Source organism: Taudactylus pleione, unplaced genomic scaffold (assembly GCF_031769625.1).
Source record: "Taudactylus pleione unplaced genomic scaffold, aTauple2 ptg000372l, whole genome shotgun sequence".
Classification (NCBI taxonomy): Eukaryota; Metazoa; Chordata; class Amphibia; order Anura; family Myobatrachidae; genus Taudactylus; species Taudactylus pleione.
The window spans coordinates 1,999,519-2,016,433 of NW_028284773.1; the positions used below are offsets into that span (position 1 = coordinate 1,999,519).

Here is a 16,915-nt window from a genome sequence, read left to right on the forward strand (position 1 = left end):
CCCACGCGTAAATGTGACGTCACTGGGAGTTCCTGCATCAGCGTCACGGAGGGGCCGGACCACGTGACACCTAAACACCAATTGAAAACACAAACCATTAGATCACCTAGCAACCGGCAGACAATTTCATACATGCCACTACCGGACAGGATAAATACTTAATAGTATCTCTTATAGCATAAAACAAACATACATATACAAAAGCATGAACATAGAATAAATAGCAACCATATGATATGAAAATAACAAATATAAATGATATCACAAAATAAAACAGTGCAATGGCAGCAAGTCAATCCTATCTAATACTCATATATATTACCAAATATTTAAAGCTCAATATAAATGCGCCACAAAGCGCTGAAATATATATAAGGCTACAATCCTAAATATACTTGGTATATCAAAGATATAAAAGAAAAGAGTTATCACACAAACGGACATACATACAAGTGAAAAAAATTATCCGCAATTCTTGGAACCAGATAGATCACAGGTAACAACTAAGTCCCAGATGTTCATTTAGCCCCCTTGGAGATAGAGTGTCCAAATGGAAAATCCATCTACACTCCGCCTGTAACAATAGCAGGCCACAATCTCCCCCTCGTATCGTTTTTATATGATCTATAATCTGATACCGTAACGCAGCCAAGCTATGTTTGGCCTCTAAGAAATGGCGGGCCACCAGTTGATCAGATCTGCCAGTTTGTAAAGCAGACCTGATGGAAGACCTATGAACCGCCATTTTTTCCTTGAAAGCCCTCTCTGTTTTACCCACATAATGATTGCAGCAAGGGCAACTAATTAAATACACCACAAATTTCGTGGAACATGTCACTCGATGTCGAATTTGATATTTCTTCCCCGAATATGGATGATTAAATGATTCTCCGCATATCAAATAGCTGCAGGTAGTGCATCCAAGGCATCGGAAACATCCATTACGTCCAGCATTTAAGAACGTGGATTGTAGCCCTCAAAAGTGGACTTCCATACTCACAGATGCTGCGGGTGCGCCGCATTATTAGCGATGATTTGTCTCTAAATCAAGCCTTAGACACTATGATTAGCAAGTTCGCTGTAAGAGGATATGACAGAGCCTCTCTTAATAAGATCAAACAGCGAGTTCTTAAAATACCTAGATCACAAGCGCTGGAATCTTCAAATAAAGACCATAAGAACAAAGAAAATCGATTAATTTGGGTTAACACCTTTGATTCTAATAGTAGCCAAACTAACCGTATTAGTAAATCACATTGGCCTATTATACAATCAGATACCCAATTAAGTCAATTGTCTGGAATGCGCTTGATGCCGGCTTATAAACGAGGTCGTAACATAAGAGATTATGTTATGAAAACAGATGTGACATCAGCTGTATCCGTACAACAGGGACCTGCATAATCCACGTTCTTAAATGCTGGACGTAATGGATGTTTCCGATGAAACTGACTGTTGGGTATGCTCTCACGTGCCTCAAGGACAGCATAATGTAGGGTTAGTGCCATTCCCATTGAATGCCTCTGAGGTTTTAGAATCGCAAAGAGGGGATGCACTGGATGGATAATTTCTTAAGTCCAAACCACCTAATTTTAAACTCCACCAGTACCAAGTAGATAGATCACTTTTATGTTTGAACATCACCAACTTCAATAAAGAAGGAAGTTGGGAGGTGAGCGGAATAACCAGACGATGACCTTCTCACTAAGAGCTGATAATGAACTTATAAATCTTGAACTTTTACGCACAATTAGACTAGGTGGAAGACACTTCCGGTATAAATATACACTAAGTTCCAACTAAGAATTGGTTGGTTGGGTACCAGAAGGATATTGTGCCAAGATATTACAACCAGAAACTTGCATGAGTCAAATGGGAGAACCTGAAGTAGGATCACTTGCTAGGGAAATGTGTGGATTAATGATGTTTACTATCCCTTATATTCTCCCCGATGATGTATATTCTATATGTGGTAGAAAAGCGTATAAGTGGCTCTCTCCGAGTTCTGAAGGTTTGTGATACCTGGGAAGAGTAGTTCCAGAAGTTATGACCCTTACACATGGTGAAATGCTTGGTATTCATAAAAACACACCATCACCATATCTTCACACACAGTATGAACACCGTGACAGGAGAAACATGATACCTGGTGATGTACATACAGCCACACAATTGATTAGTGAAACAACTGGCTTTCGAGTTTTAGTAGCATTGGATCCCACCAGGATCGCTCAGAGTACTTTAATTTCAGATATATTCAAGATCTTGCTAAATTAATAGATAATATCACCGAGATGTATGATGACATGTTTAGGTATACAGGTAGGGAGTTGCAAGCTTATAAGAAAGAACTTGTGCAACATAGACTAGTGGTAAATTATTTAACAGCTGTTACTGGAGGGTATTGTGTAACTTTGGCCACTCAATTTGGTGTAAAGTGTTGCACCTACATCACAAATGATACTTGTGACCCCAAGGAGGTGATAGACCGGAAGATGGACGAAATTCTACAGTTAAAATGGTAATTTCGGAAGAACCATAATGCTTCACTGGCTGAAGTAGAGGAGAAGGTAGAAGAATGGGTTTCATGGTTGAACCTAGTGAAATGGTTCTCCGGTCTAGGAGAGTGGGTCCAGGAAATGGTTGCTAGCATAGGTAAACTCCTGAGCCTCATATTGGTTGTCATCATAGTAATTGGCTTATGTGTCAAATGTGTTCCTACTGTGTTGAAATATGGAAAATGTAAAGATAAGGTAAATCGAAGGAATGAAATATGATGGTGGTCAGTAGTAACAGTATGAATATCAAGGTAAATGAAGAACTGCATTACAACCCTAAACTAGAATGTGCCATCAGATGATGTATAAATTTAGCCATGCATGAAATGTGTTATTAATTGTTATTTAAAACATCTTATTTAATGTAAATCCATATCCCCTTCAAGACTTCCTTTATAGGTTAGGTGTATCCCCACATCTTTCCCATGATCTTCCAGATCCGCTGTGTGCATATAAGGGTAGTTTTATGTCCCCCTCAGAGACTCATTATTGAGGGTTTAAAAACCACCTTGTGCCATCCCATAATATAACATTAAATAATATGTCATAGTGTAAGTCTAAATTAATTTTAAAATCAGAGTGTGATAGCATATTGTTTGCTATCAAAGGGTGGACTGTCGAAGCCGGATGATTGGCTGAGACAGAATCTGTTAAAATCAAAATCTGCAAGACGCCATTTTGCAACTGGCAACAAGACGCCATTTTGCGAATGGCCGCCCAATGCCATTTTAGCAAACCTCACACAATATCAGTACATACGGCGATGTTATTATTTAGCGTCATGCTACTCATTCGCAATAGAACACTATTAAAAGTCCTCATTATATAAATACATACATTTACTAAAACATATATTATGAACAACCCTGCAAAACATGTATCACGGTGCATTCCACAAGCACGTAGATGCACAACGCTAACTAGCATCTTTTCTTAATATCTCTACGCTTACACATTGCACACTTGTATAAAAAGGTTCCCTAGCATTAAGGTTAATATTCAAGGTTATACTCGTTATTAATTATGTTATGAATTGACTGTATTTAAGATCTAAGGTTTCGTACATGATAAGAGACCGTGTTTGGTGCTATTCTGAACCACTGTTTATTTGCAGACTTCTGGTTCCATCGGCAAGGAAATTGCAACCCACGTCTGTGAATTATGGATCATAGAGAGATAGGCATTGAAATGAACTCTGTAATGTAATGTTTATTAGCCAGTTTAGACTTGTTCTTCGGCGGGAAAATGGACACAAAGAGCTGTTGGAGGCTGAACTATTGCAATACAAACTGACCTATGAACTGTATCGTAACAGAAGAACCAGGAAGAAGAACCAATGGGATTATTCCAACTTGTTCTATTGTATTGACTATCTCTGTGAGGGTACATAAACAGGCACTATGAATCTGATAGTCATCATTTTCTTTCTATTGATGGAGGCTTCACCTTTGATGCCGGAAATCTGGATCCAGAGCGCATGCGTATGTATTCAACTGTACCTAGTGATTGTATAATTTGTTTGTGCTAATTGTATTTAGATCACAGCGTGTAACTATATGCTTTTTGGTGAATAATATCTTTTTGTGCTTTGGAACCACAATCAAAGTCTGGAAAGCAATTATTTCTTGTGCGACTTATAACGCTAAATAGTGACATTTAGGGTGTATAGATCATTAGGTATCTATAGTGGGTACACACCTAGCAGATATATCTGCAGATCGAGTGATCTTCAGATATATCTGGTGCCCGTCTGGTTCCAGGCAGCTAGCCGGGGGGCAGATCCGCCACTCTTCCCTTGGCTGCCGATGCATGTGTCAGAATGATCGATTGATCGCCCGTACACACTTGCCGATGGACAGATATGTCTGCAGATATATCTGTCCATTGGCTGTGCAGCACAGCCAAAGCAATGTATCTGTGAATGATTACGTTCACAGACATGTCGCTGGTATACAATGGCCGACGGGCACCAGATATATCGGCCGATCAATTGATCGGCCAATATATCTGTCAGTGTGTACCCAGCTTTAGTTTTGTTTCTCTGAGTGGCTGTCCTCTAAGTTTCGTTTCTCTGGAAATGTCAGTGGTAATCCTGCCCAGATTTCTAGCTCTCAGCTCTAAAAGCTTCTGTGAGGACTGAACATGGATGCAGAAACCTGGGCAGATAATTTTGACAGTGAAATAAAAGAAAGGGGAATCCGTGATACATGGAAACTGTATGTTAAAGATGATCTCCAATTACAAGAGAAAGGGATGCGGTATATACAGAAAACATTTGGCAGGTAAATATAATACAATAAAAGTAATTGTATATGACACCTTACATAGATACATGGCATGTGTGTGTGTTATACTTTCTATTTTTATCACCATCAAGTGTGTTTAAGTGCACAGTATTATACAAAGTTACAATACATCTGACTTACCAGATTTATTTTAGGAACACAAATGTCGATGTTACTGTACTTTTACCTTTCTAGTACTATTTACAATAATGGACTATTTAGAATATATATATTATGTGAAGGAAAGGGAGAAACAGTAACCAGTTTCTACATATGCACTCTCTGATAATGAACTAACAAATACGGCTAAATGTAATAAGGTCCAGGTTTTGAAAATATGTGAGTAAAGCAATTTACTTGCACATATTAGAACTCACCCTTTGTAATATGGTGCAAGAACATGCAAACTCGCATGTTTCTCACACCCCCACAACTCGCAATGGTAAAACTTGTTTTCAGATGTTTTGCCATTGTGAAGATACAACTCGGCCAATGTAATAGAGTGCAAGTTTTTAACTCGCACAATATTACTGATCTAAAACTCGCAACAAAATAGACCTGCTTCAGGCTAGCAAGTATAGCCTGAGCAGGTGCTAGTTACTCAAAGGCATGAACAGATCAGTGAGATCCATGCATGCTTCAGTGTTAACAAGCTATTGAAATATTACATTTAAAATAAAAAATTATGTGCACAACCAACACCTGGCTTTTCTGAGCCAGTCCTGGTTGTGGAAATAAAGGGGACAAAATGAGTAGGGGTCCCCCATATTATTCACAACCAGCACCAGACTTTTTCTAGTGGGGGTGTAATGCCACAGCCATGGGACCCACTTTATGGGGTCCCCAGGCCAAAGCATTATTAACCCACGATAGTCAGCTGAGGCCAGGGATCCCTGAGGAGATGAGGACCCCCCTATAAAGGGGTTAACCTTCTCCAGGACATGCCTGGGCTGAACCCCGGCACCCCTGGGTGGTGGGTGCCAGGTTGATTGTGTGTAAAAGTAGATAAAATAATATTGTCTTTAATAGGAGAACTAGAAGTCCCAGCAAGCCTCCCCTGCATGCTGGTACTTGGAGAACCACAATAAACAGCATACGGGCCATTAAGAGCCCGCTGATACCTCTAGTTCACCTGTAAAATAAATATAAAAAAAAATGACAGGACACACACACCAAAGGTTTTAATACTTATTACACATACTCACTCACACTCACCTGCACTCACACTCAGGGCCGGCCTGCCCGTTATGCGAACTACGCAGCTGCGTAGAGCGCCTGCCAGCAGAGGGCGCTGTAGGCGGCGGTCCCCAGTGCCACAGTCCTTCCTGCACCCTAGCGCCGCCACACTCCTTCTCCTCTCCCCACTCCCCTTCGCCGCCACTGCCACACTCTCCCCACCCCCGGCCGCGACAGCTGGAACTCACTCCTGAGCTCCTGCTCCCCCCCCCACGGGCACTATGGGAGAGACTTCATGACATCTCTCCCATTGTTTCGATGAGTGGCGGACGCCGGAGCTCACACCTGACCTCCGGAGTCCGGCTCTCCCTGCGGCCACTATGGGAGAGACGTCATGACGTATTGGGTGTAGAATTTTGAGGACAAAAATGAATTTATTCCATTTTGGAATAAGGCTGTAACATAAAAAAATGTGGAAAAAAGCATTGTGAATACTTTCTGGATGCACGGTATAATAGCTGGGCATTCTTGGCCATTCAGTAACACAGTTTCCCACATTAATGGGGGTCTGGAATCCAGGGGTACATAGCACCCATGGTAGCAACCCCACACTCCATAGGCTCTGTTTTTTGGGATAGTCCAATCTGAAATAACCTGACTCTCTGCACTCATAGCAAATGACCCTGGCATCTCCAGTGGCATTTCCTTGAGGAAGGGTGACAGTCAGGGTCACAGGCCAATGGGGTGCCATCTTAACGGGTCGCCCATTCCCTGGTGTCTTTTCTGACATTTTTGTCATATTTCCTGCAGTGTCATATCACTACAATACTGTAATTAGTTCCTCTAAATTCTGAGGATCAGCATGTATGACCCAGCGCTGCATATTCCATCCTAGGGTTCTTATACACTGGTCAATAACCACCGTCTCTACAATCTGAGCAGCAGTGCGGTCTTCTGGCTGGAGCCAACTATACCCCTCTCTGGTGAGTTCTGCAACCTGCTTCTGAATAGGGACCCCTGGTAGTAGGGCCCATTCGTTGAAGTGCTTTCCCAGAAGGAGTGAGATCTGACCGAGCTAGAATGGCACTTTTGATAAGGTCATATTTCTCTGTATTAGCAGAGGACAAATCAGCATAGGCTTTCTGAGCCTCACCAGTTAGATAGGGGGCAAGTCTATAAGCCAAAGTATCTGCTGGCCACTTTAAACGCTGTGCGACCCTCTCAAATATCAGAAAATACAGTATATCTCTGGGCCCAGCATCTTTTGTGCCCATTGACTGGGTCACTAATTTTAACATTTGCTCCTCTGTCTTTTGATGGGAGGCCCAACATATTTACTATTTTGCGAAAAACTTCCTCTGTTTTTATAGTGGCATGTGTACATACAAGTATAGGTGCTTTTAGATAACAAGTCAGTTTACACTGGGTTTTTTGCTCTTTCAACACTGAAGTGCTTAATTAGACCCAGAGCCGGCCCTAGGCATAGGCATTCTAAGCAAATGCCTAGGGCGACTGGATGCCTAGGGGCATCCGGCTCTGCACAGCTCTCCCTGCTTCCCTCCACACTGCCACGATCAGAGCTCAGTTCCGATCACGCAGTGCAGCGGTCATCTGACTGCGGGGTCTCGGTGACAGCTAGGTCAGTCAGAATGAGCTTCTGCACAGAAGCTCATTCTGGCTACTGGAGGAGACAAGTAACATGGCCACAGGTGGGCCCAGCTGCGACCACTCCTCCCGTGGGCCTTTACGGAGCAGAGCCGTGAGTTACAACTCACGGCTCCGCCTCCATATTGCCGGCGCCCAGGACTCATCGGAGAAGCGACCACTCATCTGCAGCAGCAGCTTTAATAAATCGAGTGTCTCCGGTAAGTTAATTATCTCAGGCTGGGAGACAGAGTCACAGGAGGAGAGGGGGGCAGCTGAGCCGAGGCGGGCACCCACTCACTGGGCAGAGAGGGGTTCCTTGGCCCATGCTGCTGAGTCTAACTCAGAGAGCCTGGGGCTGTGTGTATAATATATATATATATATATATATATATATACAGTATATATATATATATATATATATATATATATATATATATGTTGTGGAAGGCTGGTTTTAAACATGATTTTATATATATATATATATATATATATATATATATATAAATTAACACACACACACATTGTGTGTATATGTATATATATATATATATAATATATATATACAGTATATATACATATACATAACAGTCAGGCGGCACTCGATGTAAATATCACAGACACAGCAGTACTTTGAATCAACGTTTCGAGACCCATTTATTGTCCCATCATCCTGATGAGATATATTGTGAACAAGCGGAACTGAGCAGCAAATGCAAAATTTCAGACCTAAGGTTTAAGTATTACGTTGTGCGGCTGCGCCATGCCTGCTTGCTGGCATTTTTTTTTCATCCCAGAAGGAGACCAGGAAGCGTGCTTTCCAAAAATAAATCTTCTGTTCTGTTTCCCAACCTGTAAAGGGACATTTAAAAAAGTTAGTTAGTGGCCTTCAAATTGCCATTGTTCCCACTGTCTTGGACTGGAGCAACCATGGCGACTGAATTAGTGTCATAAGGAAGAAGAGGCTGCAAACTGGGTGTCATGTTATGAGTTGGCCATATGGGGTATGTTGCTGTTAAGGGATCAGGCTGGTTATCAGTGGACTCATTATTATAGTTGTTGTTATTCTGGGTTGCCATCTCCTGAAGGGTGTTTACCAACAGACAGAGAATACCTACCTATCAGCTCAGGCATAGACAGTTCTTGAGGAACAGAGCTCTGTTCTCTGGGCGGAAGCCAAATAGGTGGGAGCCCCTGTTCCAAGTCAAACATTTGAAGCTCTTATTCTCTCCACATCATCTATGATAGAAGAAAAAAAATGTCATTGGGCACATCTAGCTCCTCTTTCTGTACCCTGCTTACCCTTTTTGGACAGTAAGTCCAGCATGGATGGTTTGGAAGAAGGCCTAGCAACAGATGGGGATGGTCATTATCAAGACCTGGTCCACCCAGTGGGTGTAGTCTGGGAGGTATTGGTTGGCATGCAGGCAGCGGAATAACGAAGGCCTCCATGTTGTCTGTGCTTACTATTCCGTATTTCAGTTTGTCATTTAGGTAGGAATAAACTAGTGGGCTACAGAACACAGTGACAGAATCACTGGATGTCTTAGTGCATTCAGGCCAAATACGATCCATGAATTCCCAGACAGATTCCGGACAGATGAATCCTTTGCTTGTAATAATCTTTGGCTATCTATAACATCCACCTTTGCTAGGAATTACTAGACACTTTGAAGGCTGTAACTTTGAACTGCTTTATAGAAAACATGTGAATGAAACCTTTCCATACTGCAGAACATGATGGAGAAATCCCTTGAAGTTCAGCACCTAGAGCATCTTTTTTCATGTTCTCTGAGGCCTCTCCTGACTGTGAAGAATGATTCTCCACACTGTAGTCTTCCATTGTGACTTTTTAATGGTGATTTCAATGTTGTCCACTGGCTGAGATCCATCTCATCTGAGGGTTGTGTTTTCCACATGCAAATGAGACAATTCACATCCAGAAGGTGACTCTTAAGTTTAGCCGTGGTGTCAGTCTCTCTTTTGGCAGAATTAGGCTTTAGCTTTTACAAATATAAATATAGGCTTTAGTTTTTTAGAGCATATAACTTTATAAGCTGTTAGGATAACATTTCTGCTATGTTTAAGATTAAAACAAAAAAAACTTTTTGTAACCCAATAACTTAAAAAAAAAAGTTTTCATTGCAATATTTCAATAGATTGACGACTCTTGTAACCTGGTGAAGTGAATCAAGGGCTTGATTCACCAGTCCGACATACTTTGCACAATCGCTCCGTTTTAGCTCCTCCTTCAGTTTCTCCAGCTGTTTTTGCAAAAGTCTGATGAGGGGAATGACCTGACTCAAGCTGGCAGTGTCAGAACTAACTTCACGTGTGGCAAGTTCAAAGGGTTTGAGAACCTTGCACAACACGGAAATTATTCTCCACTGCGCTTGAGTAAGGTGCATTCCCCCTCCACCGCCTATGTCATAGTCTGCTGTATAGGCCTGGATGGCCTTTTGCTGTTCCTTCATCCGCTGAAGCATACAGAGGGTAGAATTCCACCGAGTTACTACCTCTTGCTTCAGCTGATGGAAGGGAAAATTTAACTGTACCTGCTAGTCATGCAATCTTCGACAAGCGGTCGCCGAATGTCTAAAATGTTTGGATATTTTGCGTGCCACCGAGAGCATCTCCTGCACGCCCCTGTCATTTTAAAAATTTTTTTGTACCACCAAATTAATTGTATGAGCAAAACATGAGACGTGTTGGAATTCGCCCAGATGTAATGCTCTCACAATATTGGTGGCATTGTCCGAAATCACAAATCCCGAGGAGAGTCCAAGTGGGGTAAGCCATTTAGCAATGATTTCCCTGAGTTTTTCTAAGAGGTTCTCAGTGGTATGCCTCTTAGTGAAACCAGTTATACAAAGAGTAGCCTGCCTCTGTATCAGCTGTCTTTTGGGAGATGTTGCTGTTGCTGTTGTAGGCAATACACCTACCCAGTGGGCTGTCACAGTCATGTAATCCTTAGTTTGCCCTGTCCCACTTGTCCACATATCAGTGGACAGTTGGGTACAACAGCATTTCTGAGGACATTAATAAGATTTTTTTTAATGTCCTTGTACAGATTTGGAATTGCTCTTCTAGCGAAGTGGAATCTAGAAGGGATCTGGTAGCGAGGACACAGGACCTGAATTAACTGTTGAAAACCCACTGCAGTAATGGCGGATACTGGATGCACATCTAATACCAGCATAGCTGTTATGGCGTCAGTAATCCGCTGTGCAACTGTGTGATTGCTGTCGTACTTGTTTGCCCTTGCAAACGATTGTTTAACAGTAATTGCTTTTTGGAGGATACGCTACAAGTAGTCTTCCTCCTGGTCCCCTTCTGGGATGAAGATCCACTGACAGCAACAGCAGCAGCAACAGGTGTAGTCATCAAGGATCCTTCTGGGGAATCACAGATAGGAGAGGAGTCAATCATGTTTGGAAGACCAATATTGGATTCAGCAGGACTACTCCCGATGATGAATGAGGATGTTGATGATGCAGGTGTTGGTGTTGGAGACCGAAGGCGCTTGGATCTCACAGAGAGGGAGCAGGTAGGTGACACTGGACTTACATTTACATTTTGAGTTTTGGAACTTGGCAACGTACACTTTGATATTTGATGAATGCGCTCCAAGTGACGTAACAAGGAGGACGTTCCTAGGTGGTTTAGGTCCCTCCCTCTACTCACTCTTGCATGGCAATGGGCACATATGGCTTGACAGCTGTTGTCCGGATCGGGATGGAAATAATTCCACACGTGAGAAGTAGATTTCTTTTGTCTTTTGTCCCGGCATGACAATGGGCTTTGGCTTTTTCAAACCATGGGCAACAGCTGTTGCCTTACTTACACAAAGGACATCCTCAGCATCAACATCCTCATCACCAACACCAACATCCTCATCATCCTTAGCGCCTTCATCCACCAAAATATCCTCCTCCTCCATGTGCAATTCCACAGAAGCATCCTCATTGACTATGTGTGCAAGATGTTGACTGCCCTTCCCCACTTTACAGTGGGCACACAAATGTTGGAACTTGGAGGATCCTCCAGTACACTAGTATTTAGGTCGGGCTCACACATGGTAACCGCGGACAAACTTGCACTCTCCTCGGGGATTTGTGATTTCGATTTCTCAGGGCACATAGTTGGTTTTTCCGGAGCTGTAACAACTTTCACATTTTTAATTGGACCACCACCACTACTACTACAAGCAGAAGGGCTATCAGAATCTGCAGTCTTCTTCATAAAGTAAGAAGGCCAAGGCCTTATCCTTTCCTGGCCACTTCGTGTAGTGAATGGCATATTGCCAATTGTTTGTTTATCTAAAGTCAAATATCCTTTCAATTTTTTTTTCTTAATTTCAGCAAAACCTGCTTTACTATTACTACCATATCGATGGCGTAAATTGCACTGCTGCCGGCAGCTACAACATGTGGTTCTTGGCCTTGCTCTCCTGTCATGTGATAGCCCTCCATATTTTTTCTGCAGTCTAGAAGCAGTGTCACAATCACCAATAGTGTAGCCAAGGTGTGGTTACAAACTTAACACACGTGCACACACAAAATATTAGAAAAAACGACAAATGATTATTTATATTTTTTGTCAGCTCCAGAAGAACTTGGCCCCAGAGTAACGATTGATCATGACTGGAGTCTGGCAGTACAAGGTTGCAACTTGTGTTGCTGGCTGGATCTTGTCCACTAATGGGGTTAAGCCGAAAACCCACCCAAACAAACAAGAAAAAAATATGACACTTTAATTGTATTTTTTTTTAAGAACAATTGGAGTCTGTCAGCACAAGGTTGCAACTTGCATAAGTTTCTGGATCTTGTCCACTACTATGGTTAAGCCGAAAACCCACCCACACAAACAAGAAAAAAATATAACACTTTAATTGTATTTTTTTTTAAGAACGATTGGAGTCTGTCAGAACAAGGTTGCAACTTGCATTACCGCGAGATTTTCTTCTCTATGGTTTTGTCTCGGTTTCGAGAACCGAGTAAGGCGGGAACCTCCGAACCTGCTTGGATTTGACTCGGTTATGCTAAATTCGGGTGGCATCACAAATTCAGTAGGTTCTATGAAATTTCAGATCATGTCCAAGAAGCTTTAATGGGACATGTGAAGCTGTAAGGTTTTATGTCTACGGAATATGCATATAAAGGCGCCACGGTCCCAGGTAAAGCACCTCGGCACCACCACAACAGATTTGGATGGGAGGGCTTCAGATGTCGTCCTCTGTAAATGAAATCATGCCCCGTCCAAACAACGCATTTTGGAGTGATGCTCCTTCCTCAGGCTTGGAAGGAGCATCGCTCCGAAACGCGCTGTAGGAAAGTATCATACTATATTTTAATTATGTTTGTTTGATACTATAACATTTTAAATACATTTTTACATTATATTCTCTGCATTGGACATCTATTTGGATCGTGGCGCCTTTATATGCATATAATTTTATTTTTATTTAAATAATTTCATTTAATACTATAGGCTGGCCACCGCAGGGTTGTGGGTAGCGGTGGCCACCTATCCGGGCCCAGCACACAGTCACACTGCCTTCCCTAGAGTCTGATGACAGTGACTGGCGGTGGCAGTCCCCCCCAGTGGCCCATCAAGCATAGGTGGCCTATGCATTATCCCACTTTAGTAAAAAATAAATGTAAGTAGGGACTTTTGTTTATTAAATCATGACAGAGACTCAGAGTCAGAGCTTAGTTCATTGATTTTTTTGCTCTGGCGCAGATAATGTATCTTGGGACCTGGGTGGAAGCAAGGCTTGTGAGATAAGGATGCTTTGGCTTAACTTGCAAGTTTATGATCTCAGTGGACAGACTGTCTGCAGGTTCCTAGTTAGTTCACACAGCCCCAGCCTCACACTGACCCCCCCCCACAACACACACACACACACACATTCACTATCTGAAAGCCCACCCTTTTACAAGAGCCGACCATATAATCCCACCAATACTGACACTGGAGCACTTTTGCTACTGTCTCTACAGTAGCATAAATCACCATAAATCATAATTATTCCCCTTGTGCCAGTACTGTCTTTTTCCCACTAGACGGTAGTTTTCACCTTCCACTGCACCAATGTATGGCAATTGATACGCCCATAGTTGGAGCTAGACACGCCCTTTAGGCAGAGTTGGTCATGACCCCTTGACGGCACAGGGCACGTACTGCAATCTACTGCTGTCTAGAATATCCCTGAAACTAGTCTTCAAAAGTAGACAAGTATGTTTCAAAGATGACTGTACCTGAGTCAGCCTTCCCACCCACCCCTTCTATCTACTATAAATTATCTCTGTCCTAATGGCATCTGTCAGAAATATAGATATTAGGATTTGTGAGTTATGTTTCCTTGTTGATATTCTGTTAAAACTCTGGCTTCAAGGATCAATAGGATGCTAATTCCTATCACTCACTGGATAACTGCCTTTTTGAGTATAAGGGGCCTAGGAAAACCCTTCTGTTAAGTTGTGTTATACTATCACAGCTGAACTGACTTAAGAGCCAGGCTAAATTTTCATTAGCATGTTAATTCCACTCAGGAGAGAATGTTTGGAGGCCTTTAGGATGTACAGTATCTCTCTGATGGCATCCTATGACCAGGAACCCAATATAACAAGGCATTTTGTCTGGGGCCACATGTTGATTACTTGTGAAGCGGGAAACCATACACAGCAGGCATCTGCAAAGACTGGTCAAACCAAAGTGTATTCAGTCTGGCCTTTGATGAGGTTTTGGGTGAAAAGTGGATGAAAAATGTATATTTCTTTAATAACTAGGAGTGTCCAACTTTTCATAAAGAGATATCACATCTATTCACTGGTTGGGTGCGATTTGCAAATCACTCAGAAGTGTAGCTTTAAATATATGAGAAATCTCAACAATGCACCATCACAACATATGTTATTTATAATCAAGTGATAGCTAAAATAGAAGATATTAATGTGAATATACCATATTTTAGGTAATCTTTCCGCAGAGGGAGTTATGTAGATTATTTGGTTTAAAGTTAAAGTTTGGGGAGGGTCACAAATTGAATTAGCTGGTCAGCCAGTCAGTAAACACTTGATTATGACATTACTAGGGGTGCACAGGGAACAAAATGTAATGGAGCTCTGTGTTCTGTGTTCTGATTCTGGGGTTCAATTTGATTGAGGGACTGTTCCATGACTTCTGCTGTGCCCCCAGCATGGACTTAGCTGAGCGTTACTTTCTAGAAGTTTTTCCTTTTTATTTATAATTACAATAGATGTATGTACCTTTGTTACCTATTTCCTTTGTAACTTTTTTATACCTAAGCATTGTACTCCTTTATGTGAATAAAGTATTCTTTATTAGTTATTTCATGCTGTATGTGCTCCAAAATCCTGTCTCTGAAAAGATTATTATACCGCTAGGGCTATGTTTTATCTATTGGTAATTGCTAGAAGTAGGAGGCGTCCAAATTAACCGAGTGGAAGTATGCCCAGCCTGTGCAATTGTGATAGAGGGTACACTATAACTGTGTTAATTGCTAGAGGCAGGGATAAAATAAGCTAACTGTGGGGAGTTGGGTAACCAAACCTGTGCAATTGTTATAGAGGTAGGGAACCAGTGGCCCTTTTTTGAGCAAATACCATCGGTGATGACAGTAAAGTACGGAAGGTATTGAAATTATGGCTCTCTGACTATAGCAGAGTTGCCCGCAAATCAGGGATACTTGCTGAGGGCCCTGATAGCATCTTAATAGCATTGTCTTAATAGCAACAACATCCCACACCATCTCCGTACACTGGGTCTCATTCAGACCCGCTCGCGAGCAATGTACGCTCGCAAGCGGGTCGATGTTACCCATATGCGCATGCGCACGACGGAGGCTGCTCCGTCGTGCACATGCGCGAGACCCGGCGAGCAACGGGGAAGGCGTCGCTCGGGGTCTCGCACCAAAGGGGGCGTGCTGTCGATGGTGAGTGACAGCACGCCCCCTTTGGTGGGCGTGCCGGGGGCGTGGCTGCCCAGACGGAGGCGTTCCAATGGGAACGCCTACCGTCTGGGTCCGGCCCCACTGACATCACTAGTGATGTCAGTGAGAGTGTTTTTGGCTCTGATAGAGCCAAAAGCACTCCGGGCTTGCGGCAGATGAGACCCTACCGCAAGGGTCTCGTCGCAAGCCCGATGGTCGCGATGGTCTTGACCATCGCGACCATCTTTTTGGCTGCTCGCATAAGCTGTGGGTGGTCACCCACAGCTATGCGAGCGGCCAGGAGGATGCTCCAATTTTAGGTTGGACGGGCCAGATTCAGAGCGAGCGCTCTTGTCAAAGCGTCCGGCTCTGAATCAGGCCCACTCTCCTGTGTAAAATGGCACCTGATCATTAGGGAAGGACTATTATATGCAATCCAAATCACATAAAACCTGAAAATCTGGGAAAATTATGTCTTGCATCATTCTGAGATCCGAATTTGGTGGGAAGATTCGAGTCGGACTCTGTTCCATTCGTAACCCCCAAGTTCGGTATGTTTGGATTTCAGCAAACCAAACCCCCATATCTCTAATTTTATTTACTTTGTTCTTGAACATTGTTTTGATTTATTTCCAGTTAATTTACTCCAATATAACATATTATATGTTTTGTGCAGGTTTCGGTGTTCACGATGTAGACGTTCATGGAATTCTGCAGAAGTACAAGTTTTTTTTCTAGTAAATCTGAATAAATACATGAAACAAGGAACAGTGATGATGAGGATCTTAAAGCAGGAATGTAACAAATGCAGTTTTCCTTTGCTGGAGAAGCCAGAAATTAGTTTTGAGAATGTAAATATAACCATCAGAAACTTGTGTAGTCAAATCCAGCAAGTATTCTATGGACAGAAGAAGATCAATCCAGACCAAAAGCCTGAGCTATACGGTAATAACTTGGAAGGTCCTCATGATAGGGAGCACTGCGAGGCTTGCAGGTTGCACATCTGTACATGGCAGTCAGAGAGAAAGGAATATCCAAGTATTCTTCATCAATCATGGCCAACAGGCTCCTTTACAGGCAGGCTCCCACCACAAAGTGTAAGAACAACCTCAGCCCCACCACAACGTGAAGGAGAAACCTCGGCTGGATATATGGTTGGCCTTCTTATCGTGGGACTTGTAGCATTGGCTCTATGGTTCCTAAAAAATAATTTTAAATATAAATACACTATAAGCCAAATAGATGGTGTTATAGTTGTCATTACATTTGATATTACAAATTATTGCTTTATATCCTAA

General features: G+C 42.4%; 1 protein-coding gene across 1 annotated transcript; it reads left to right on the plus strand.

Moving 5' to 3' along the window:
- Positions 1–4,700: 4,700 nt before the first annotated feature.
- On the plus strand, positions 4,701–16,915 carry LOC148508241 (receptor-transporting protein 4-like). Its single transcript, XM_088444700.1, has 2 exons — positions 4,701–4,840; positions 16,294–16,915. The coding sequence occupies exons 1-2, from the start codon at positions 4,701–4,703 to the stop codon at positions 16,913–16,915; spliced, it is 762 nt and encodes a 253-aa protein (XP_088300826.1).

Bases quoted from the DNA above. Each gene is read 5' to 3' on its own strand.
- LOC148508241 (XM_088444700.1), top strand. From the start codon at position 4,701: ATGGATGCAGAAACCTGGGCAGATAATTTTGACAGTGAAATAAAAGAA. The intron at 4,841-16,293 runs GTAAATATAATA...TGTTTTGTGCAG, and splicing joins ATACAGAAAACATTTGGCAG to GTTTCGGTGTTCACGATGTA.